Source organism: Apis dorsata, unplaced genomic scaffold (genome assembly GCF_000469605.1).
Source record: "Apis dorsata unplaced genomic scaffold, Apis dorsata 1.3 scaffold_19, whole genome shotgun sequence".
Taxonomy (NCBI): Eukaryota; Metazoa; Arthropoda; class Insecta; order Hymenoptera; family Apidae; genus Apis; species Apis dorsata.
In genome coordinates this window covers 731,770-742,257 of record NW_006263321.1, presented here as the reverse complement: position 1 = coordinate 742,257, position 10,488 = coordinate 731,770, and the positions used below count along the sequence as shown (strand labels likewise).

Sequence of the window (10,488 nt, the reverse complement as noted above, 5' to 3'; positions counted from 1 at the left end):
GCGAATTCATGAATAATGTCTTCTTAAGTCGAGAGAGGCGGCATCGATCCTCGACGAGCCTCGAGGAGGACAACGGATCTCGGTCACGAAGGCGAATAATTCATTTCAATGGTTTTTTCCAGCGAATATATACATATTTAGGAATAAATATTTGGGGATAAAGGGAAATTTCGAGTAAAACAAATGAGTAAGTAGAATTTAATTATTTTGAGATGAAATCTATTTTTGTTAAATCGTTATTTAACACATTTTTTATTTAACACAATTTTCATTTTAATCGGTTATCAGATATTTATTTATTAATATAGTATATACGAGAAGAATAATTTTCTTACTTTAATAAGAATGGATTTAATCCAATGGATTTGCTTCTCGGGCAAGTGATTTCCACTTCCGTTACTTCATTTACGAAACACGGCAAACAGTCATAATTACCATTTAACTGTGTCTGCCCATAACTAATTCGCCAATCGTGTGCATGTAAAACAATGCTTTACTGCGCCATTAAATTGCTCGCCCGTGTCTCTTATACATATAAGCTGAAGGGGGAACAAAATATGTGGTGCGTTTTGCATACGTATCCGATTGAAAAGATATAATAACGAAACGTGGGAAGGAAATACCGCTAATTCCAGTGGAAATGCATGTATGTGAACGAGATGAAGACAACATCTAAAGAAATTTTTATTTTAAAAAAAAAAAAAACACGGATAACAAAGAGCGCAAAGGAAGTTGATTCTCTACTTTTTAAATCATGAAACAATGAAACTCCCATTATGAGATTTTTTTTTTCTCTTCTTAATTAAAATCCCTTTGAGCTTTATTTTTTTTAAATAATTCCACGGAACGACGTCAATAGTTCGAAAGTAAAAAAAGACATATCTATTAAAAGATTATTTTTTATAGATAATAAAGAGATAAATTTTGTTTCATTCTCTGCTTTCGTAGAGAAGAAAAAAAAATAGAGAGAAAAATTTAAAACTTCTTCAAAAAACATATAACAGAATTAATCTTGTATTGGAATTAAACTCTGATCGATAAATACTCAGTCTCTCAGTAGAAAATGTTCAATAAGAAAAAAAAAAAAAAAAAAAGAAAGAAAATTTTTTTTCGAATTTATCTCCGTTTCATTGCAATCATTGCTATCCTTCGATCTTCAAAAAAAGGAAAAAAAAAGATCGGATGATACACGAGCTCTCCACGACGTATGCACCTGCAGCGGGCCGCGGTTACACGCCCACGCGAAATCCGTACACCTAGGCTGAAATCCCGACCCCGTGACCTTCTCCCGGTGACCCAGGTACCAACTTGCCCTGCACGTGCCGTGTGTTGCTATATAAAGTATAACTGCATATAGATCGGTCCCCGCTGTGCGCTCGCAGGAGCGTAGCCACGACCACTACGCGCCCCGCTCCATCGATCGCCTCTTATCCCTCCCCCTCAACAATCGAACTTCGTTATTATTCCTATTCCTTGAGATGTTTTTTTTTTTTTTTTTTTGAGCGAAAAACATTGTTATTTTACTTGATTGAACCAACTTATTTTCAAATAAGTTGATCTTAATGTTGACGTAATGTCTTGGTTAAATATTTTTTTTTTCTTTATTGTTCTATTATTGTAATATAATATAATCTTTTGAGTCAATTTCAAGTTGATTGTTTCGAAACGAACTTGAATCGATCGGCATTTCTGCATATCAATTTTTGGTTGTTACGTTGCTCTCTAGGATCCATTTTCCAAGTAACAAAATTTTTGATAATACATAATGTTTTGTTTGAGATTTATAAATTTTTTTCTTTTTTTGTGTTTTTTATATATTCTATATTTATTTATTCAAAAAGTGTCTTTATCTTTCGCAGAGTAACGATCAAGAGTATTAATTCTAAGATTAAAAAAAAAAAACCAAAATTTTATAAAGAAATTCGAAATAATCTTCAATTTAAAGTGATTTTATGACAAAATTCTCCAACATTTTTTAAAAAATCGCCCGTTTCCGACCGATGCCGACCACAATACGGTGATATCCTATATTTTATTACCTTATTTAAATAATTGTTAAAAGCACAATTTTTTCTCGTTTCATAATCATCCCTAGAAACACTGTTAAAAGTTATTACACCCGTTACACTTCAATGGATTATTTTAAATCGAAATGGTTAAGTTGAAACATAACAAATTATTTAAATATAGAAAAAGCGATTTCCCAAGTATTGTGTTTCGCAATCCGACTCTTATCTAGCAAAGGAATCGAGCTACCGTTTCAGTATATCAGTGAATAAGAGTATGTCGAGCTTAAATTGGCCTTGTACGCGAATACCATGGCGAAGGTCAGGGGTTCACGATTTCAAGCAGGTGAGCTAGGCATATACTTATGCGCTCGTGAAACCGCGTGTATACGCTTCGTTGTCACAGGTGCAACGAGGCGTGTCGCTCTTGCACGCTTCCATTTACTCCCTCCTACTACCGGTCTACACACGATAAAGAAATATATTTACAACGCGTTATATGTTCACAGGTAACGAGAGGAAATCATATCGGATAAAATGCGTGAACCCTCGCGTTTAAAGTGGATGCGGCGAAGAAAATTTTGGAAGAGGTATCATCAGAAATTAATTTAAATCAATAGATAAAAGTTTGAATGGAGACGAGAATATTTTATACTTTCACTCGTAAAAATATCGGATTCGTGGCAAACTTTTTAAATCGATAGAAACTGTATTTTTTCAATCGAGGCATCTAATAAAAAGCTTTATAGGAATATCAATTTTCCTCGACTATTTTATATTCTTTCGAATATTCTTTCTTGAAATTCTTTAGACAAAATAATCTGCACGGAAACAACAAGAGGGTGTAATTAAAATTTTTCCAAGTCACTTTTTTCGCGTAATTCGATCTTTCAGCAATATTAATTCAAAGTTTAAATTATTTTAGTGTGAACAAAAAGCATCGATTTCATCCCTTATCCCTCCATTCGCCGAGGAAGCGTTAACAAAGTTAGTTAACAAACGTCATCCAGATTACGTAATGGCGATGGATGTAACTCGTTCGAAGGTAAGAAGATCGTTAATCACGAGACGATCCACAATGGCCTTTCATTGTGGAACGGTTAAGGACACGGATTTCAATTGTTTCTCAAGCTGAGGATCATTGTACTCTCTGCAGCTTCTGAGAATAGAAAGTAAATCTCCTTTAAATCGACCTTCAACAAGAGCGATTCTATTGTAAATTCCTATTGTACAGAATGTTTCATTTAAGATGACACTATAGATAAAAAGTGTTGGGAAAAAAAAAGAAAATTTAAATTTTTACAATCTTAAAATATTTAATACAAGAATCGATCGAATCTTTTCCATTTTGAAATATTTCTCTTTACAATATTATATTTTTTGTTGTATCTTTTTTTTTATATTTTTTAAAAAAGGCAAAATATTCATTTTAAAATATTTAAAGTGAAACATCCTGAAGGAGCAAGTTAATTAATTCAATGAAAATTTAATTTCATGATTTCCATAAAATCTTCCTAATATAATCAACTCTTTCTACGTATAATAAGTGAAATATTTTCAAGAATATTTGATTAAATCTCTCAAATTACTATTTATCCACCAATATAAAAAGTAACCATATAAAACCTATTTTCTTCAGTGAAATAGTCGAGAAAAATCAGTAAAAAACGATCTCTCCTCATAATGCTTGCAAGTCCAAACGATAAATTCAGATTCTCAAAAGTATGAGGCCACACCATTCTGACACCATCATCTATAATCAAGGTTAGAAAAGATGGATATCGATTCCCCCTTTGAAAACTCGAGAAAATTTGCAGTCCCAGCGGATATAGACTCGCCTCCAGGACACATCGAGCAGTCTCTCTCGATAATTCGAAAGGTCTTCGAGACAATCGGGGATTTCACGTTCGATAAGAGACACACCAGCAACCGGATGTCTGGCAGATACGTAGATAAATCGTACGAAGGGAGAGCGAAGACAAAGTCGAGTTTCCATGGACGAGTAAAAATAAATGGATCACGGGTGAAAGAAATCCACCTCTTATGAGGGGACGGTATAAAATTCACCGAGAACAACCACCTGGGGGGTTCCTAGTGTCGACACAACTCGAGATCCGTATCTATTTTATTATTCGATTTCTCGTCTGCGACCGTCGCGAAAATTTCATCAGATTGACGATGGCGACACTTTTGTCATTTCTAGAAAATTTTTTTGTTCGGGGAAAAAAGAGTTTTTCGTTTGTCCTTTTTTTTACAAAATATTCATTGTTACATTTAAAAAAGAATTGTTCTTACTTTCATGCAAATATTATTTGCAATTATGTTATTAGAAAAACTGTATTTAAAATCAAATTTTGAAATTCTATTGGATTATGATTTGATTAATTAAAAATTGTACAAGAATTTTTATGTGAATGAATTAATTACGAATTGATGAAATGTTACAGAAATAAAGGAATATTGTTCGGGGAAAAAAGAGTTTTTCGTTTGTATTTTTTACAAAATATTCATTGTTACATTTAAAAAAGAATTGTTCTTACTTTCATGCAAATATTATTTGCAATTATGTTATTAGAAAAACTGTATTTAAAATCAAATTTTGAAATTCTATTGTGATTTGTAATTAAAAATTGTACAAGAATTTTTATGTGAATGAATTAATTACGAATTGATGAAGTGTTACAGAAATAAAGGAATAACAATGAAGACGTTTGATGTCCAATATGCTCATCTCGTGTCATCGTGTACGGGAATTTTCTGCACGTGTCACGGTGTAAAACGTGATCTTAGCCAAGACGCACCCAACAATCGAGTATCATAAATACAATTGGTCGAGCACGTGCTTTGATCCAAGATTTATATCGCGCCTTTTGTCGATCCATCGTCCATCTATTTTGAAACATTGGTCGTTTACCAAGTTCCATCAAAATGCGCGATATAAAATAAATAATAAAATTTAGAAAAATAGAAATTCAGAAAAATTTAGTCGGAAAAAAGAATTGGAAAATTGTTTCAAAATTTTCAAAATTTTCAAAATTTCATTCTTATGAGTTTTCCTAAATTCTTATTTTCTAATTCCAGATTAGAATCGGCGATTATCGTTTAAAATTATAAATGACGAGTTATAAATCTATCTTGCTGCTATAATATATATTTAAGATAATGTATGTCGTCTCTCGTTATAAATAAATTATAGAACCAAGTTATTTTAACAAGATTATAATAATTCTAATCTTATTCAAATATAGTTTCAATCTTTTTTTAGTTTTTTTTTTTATTTTTATCACATTGGCACTTCTTAGTTCTTAAAACTTCTCGATGAATCTCACAATTTCATCCGTATTTGAGAAATTTCTACTATAACGTTTTCTTCGTAAACGTTTAAAATTATTATTTTTCCCGTAATTAAATATTATCTCATTACATACAAAATATTAAATAAAATACTTCAGGAAATTATACGCAGAATAATTAATTATATATTCTTTACATTTCCATAACTTCCGAGCAGTTTACGCTCCGATAAAAAAAATTGATTGATTATGAATCTAGGTAAAAAAACATGATTGCATATGACTCGATAAAACAGTATTTAATGGTAATTAAAAGTATACATTAAATCAAGGAAATCGTGTGTCATCAAAATAATTAATACTAGTCGATTTTAGAGAAAAAAAAAAAAAAAATTCCTGAGACGATTTAACGATATCCTCCCAAATATTAATTTGCATCCTCAAATTTCGATCATTTGATCAAATATTATATTTTGATCGAATATATAATTTCTCCATTTTTCTAACTATATATTTTTATATCGACAATTCGATGTAAAATTAATAATTATTAATTCAATAAAAATGATCTTTTCAGGTATGAAAATTTTCGTGAGAATAACTTTAACTTAATACTAATCGAGGTATTTAAACGATCTCTGATATTCGTGATTGCATCAACAATAATGCAATGCAAATACCTAGGTGAAACTTACTGGCGACACGAGACCTACACGTTCCATATGATGCGAATACGTGCTCGAAACGCTTATTAACGCCACGATCGTTCCGCTACGATTGCGTATGCCGATCCGTCCACGTAATAGATACATCTAATCGGTCACTAGCCACGTCGAGAAACCTTCCAACGTGACTACAATGAATGATAGCTTCCTGTAAGACGCCTTCCCTCCCCCTATATGCTTCTGTGCAATCTCGTGGGATTTCGATGATTAAACTCGTGTGATCTAATCTTTTGTGAGAACAAAAGATCGGTACGGAGAATTTTTTTTCAATTCGATATCGAGAATACGAATTACTTCAATCACTTGAAGTAAGCACAATCTATCTTAATTTTTACGATTACGATAATTCACATGCTACGTTTCTATTTATTACATTCTTAATTCGTATTATTTGTTAGCAAAATGGCTTCACGTTATAATAAAGGAAGAATAATTACACGTGTTATCTTTTACACGTACGAAAATTTAATACTCGATATTGAGTAAAATTTTCTCAATTTAATAAACTTGTCGAATAAAAATGAAAAGAAAAAAAAAATATATTTCGAATAATCGAATCACGATAAATTAAAATAACGAAGTCGCAACATTTTCCAAGAATAATCACGCACAACAATTTCGCGATCGCATGCATTGATCGATAATACTCGAATCGCATGAATCATCGAGACTAGATTAAATGGGCGATTCATATGTGTAGCACTTGGATTATTTTCGTTGTAAAAATGACCACGTGTAAATTGAAATGAATAAATAGAGGAAAATTAAAATATTTTTATCGCTTACCCGGAAAATTGTTCGCTATTGCGGCAAATCGATTTCGAAATACGTAATTTTTATTCGAAACGTTCGAGATCTTGATCACACGAACGCCCGCGAGCCAGTGATCTCACTGACGATGATTAATGCCGAAACCTCGGTAAAATGAGTCTGCCTCTGTCTCGTTTGATTTGTTAATCGATTCAACCTGTCATTCACATTCATCATGCGTTCTACATGTTTTTCAATACGTACCCTTTATTCCTTCACGATTTATAAAACGTTATGCAGCTTAGTAACCGTCTATTCAATATAAAAAGAAAATCTTTATCTAACCTATGTGAATACTTAAAGTTATAACGTAAAGTCTATAAATATATAATCGAAGAATTTAAAAAAGGAACGTCATAATAAATTATATTATAGATTTCATATTTTTTTTTAATAATAAAAATATAAAAAATTCATAAAGAACAAATTTTGAACAATATTTTATCAATGATTAATATTTCAACAGTAAAAAAAATTGTCTTATTGAAAATTTTCTAATCGTATCGTTATTCTCCTTACATTTAATAATATAAAAAAGTATATATATATTAATTATTTAATTCGTTTAAATTTTACTTCCACGATTTAAAAAATAAAAACGTCGTATAAAAAGGAAATTTATCAGATTAGAAAATTCGATCGGCGATGAATGTTTTTAATGCTGTAGCCGTGTCAGTCCAATTACTCCAATTATTAATTAAACGTACGTACGTTTGGCCAGAATTGCTCAAACTGAACTAACTAACACCCACACGCAGTGTCGAGTCTAATCACAAACAGAAGAGGTGTGCACCGTGTGGTGGTGCACACGTGTGCAGCCGCGACAGAGGCTGCACTTCACGGTTGGTTCGCATTGGTGCCAAGGTTGCGTTCGTGCTAGTGCGTGGATTAATCGAACCAGCACGAACCGCTCTGCAAACCGTCCTATGCTCTTATCACACGTTGTTACACGTGTACACGATTATAACGCGTACAATACGTGGACATGTGTGTTGCGACAAAAGATGGGGCGAGAGATCTAGACTGAGCAAACAGAGTCGTGGAAATTATGTGAAGGAGGTGAAGTTCACTTTTTACAACGAGCACTCTGTACGAAAGAGGAAGCCAAGTATCGGGGAGAGGTCTGTAAATATTCCGGATGGGAGTGGAGATAGATGTATTTTTTCAACAAGGACTCTTTTCTTTGTGGTTTTTGTAGCAGTAAGTATCGAGGCATAGAATTTTTTTTTTCTTACTTTCGTATCTTCGTACAAGAATTTTTTACTTTATATGATAAACCTTATATGAAATATATCTTAAATAAAATGGAAAGAGGAAAAATACTTGCGAGAAAGTAAGAGTTAATCGAGACATCTGGTGGCGATAAGTTAAGCAATAGAATTATGAGATAATCTTCTAGAGCAAAATTATTATATTTTTATACGGGAATTTTTTAATCTCGTATAAAATGATGCGAATAAAAGTTTATTGTTTATTCGAATACATGTACGCTTCAAGAGTTTTTTAAATATCAACGTGTAGGTTTCATTTTATTAACTTTGTAGCAGAAAACTTGCGATATTTATATATTTCTGTAAACAAAAATTTTTTTATTTCGCGTATTAAAACAACATAACACGTAAATTATCTTATCAATTATTTTAAAATTTAAGAATGAAAAATACAAAACTTTTCCATCTAAAGAATCTGCCTACGTAACTTCGAGCAAAGGAAAAGAAGAGGAAGAAGGACAGAAATAGACAAACGAAAAGAAGTTCGAAATGCGTCATTCCGCGTTTGTTGGCCGGCAACAGGGGCACGCGATAAGCCTCGAAAAGCCTCGTAAATTGCGGCAGAGGCGTAGATAACGAGGCGCATTGGCGTGACCTTCTCGCGGCGAGCGTTCGCGGGCCGCTTTAAGGCCGCTTTTAAAGCCATTGCTGCGACTGATAACGACGTGATCGGCGAGATCGCCGCGAGCGCATGCGTTTTCACTCGCGAATTCTACACGCCATTCAAGTTTCAATAGCCGACCTTCACCCTATGCGTTCAACGCTAGACGATCGAGCGTTAAACGGGCCCGATCCACGAGCGGTTGCGGAATCGGCGTGAGTCACTCGAGTGCCGAGATATCGATAATACATGAATGATAATACGTAAGTATGCATGTTTATTCAAAAGTTGGAAAGCGAACAATGAATCGTAGTTTTCAGATTTTTTTTAATTCTATTTTGTTAACCATCTATTTCTTAATGATGTTGATTAATAAAAAAGGATAAAATAAGATAAAGAATATACACAATAATAACTCTTTAACAGTTAAAAATATGGTGTGAGAATGAGTTAAACGAAGGAAATAATTGAGTAAATTGATCCTGTGTTTGGTCAGACGTTAAAATTCTCGTGAAATTATAGATAATATATTTGTATAATTTATACAAATAAATAATTTGTGATAGATGTAATATATATATATCATTTTTATAATAATTTTAAAAAGAAAGTTAAAAATGATCGAAACAAACCACCATCATTCCATTTACGTTTCATCATATTTTTCTACAATTACAAGCTATTATGAAATTATAACAAGGATCATTTTGAGTGCAGATAAGAGCAAGCCTTGACACCGGTGTTAATTGACTATACGTACTACCAGCAGTATGCTAATTATCATTCGCACGCATTTAACAATGGGTTTCGTTTAAGTATCATTAAAAATTGAAATTCGTGGGATGTTTCAAATGATATTAATTTTAATTAGTAGGAATTATAGTGAAAATTTGAATTTTAATAGTAATTCATGAAATTTAATAATGTCGCATTTAATTATTTTTAAATGCGACAGATAAATCAATTGTTTACATTATTTATTAAATATATATAATAAAATAAATATATATATATATATTTTTTCAAAAGAGATTATTACATATAAATTATGACAAAATGAATTTTTATCTTTTGGGAAAAGATAACTTTGTAAAAATGTTATAGAACAAAGAGTACTTTATGAAAAATATATATGTCTCACATACGCGTGCAATGGAATCTTGCAAGACGTCTTAATGCAATTCGGTATTTTATTAACAGTATAATTCTTATGAAACCTGCATAACCTAACGACTTGGGAATGCGATAAATGGTACGCATTTGACGACACGGAGAATAGCATCTTTCTTTCTTTCGTGTATAACTGTGAAATATTATATTGAATTCCACGCGCATGTACAGGATGGTCCATTTATATCTACGTTATACGAATAATTTTTTATATTTTACGCACTATAAATATATTAAATATAAAATTTCAACTCAATTTTCAACTCAACCATATTATACTTTAACCAAATCAAAATAACTCTTCTAATAAATGAAATATCCTGTACAAAATAAAAATTCAATTATATACAATATTTATATAAATAAAAACGATATACATGATATACATACAAGTGTTCCCACGGGACCAATGTTGGGCCTGAGTCCCTTGGATGATGGCGGTCACCGACATCATCGGTTTCTCCTTCTTCATCATCTTGGCTGTCTTGATCTTCCTGTTTTCACTCGTCACTTTTACTTTTTTTTTTTCCTCTCCCCCCCCTTCTTCTACACTTCACCGAATCCGAAAGATCCTACTCTCAAGCGAAACACGCACGATATCCTTGTCGCGTC

General features: G+C 32.2%; 1 protein-coding gene across 1 annotated transcript in view; it reads left to right on the top strand.

Moving 5' to 3' along the window:
• Positions 1-8,459: 8,459 nt before the first annotated feature.
• The window catches only part of LOC102671195, a 14,700-nt gene continuing 12,671 nt past the window's right edge, over positions 8,460-10,488 (top strand). Inside the window, exon 1 of the mRNA XM_006607874.2 lies at positions 8,460-8,969. Coding sequence (XP_006607937.1) covers positions 8,956-8,969 — 14 coding nt within the window. The 5' untranslated portion in view covers positions 8,460-8,955. The remainder of the gene's footprint in view (positions 8,970-10,488) is intronic.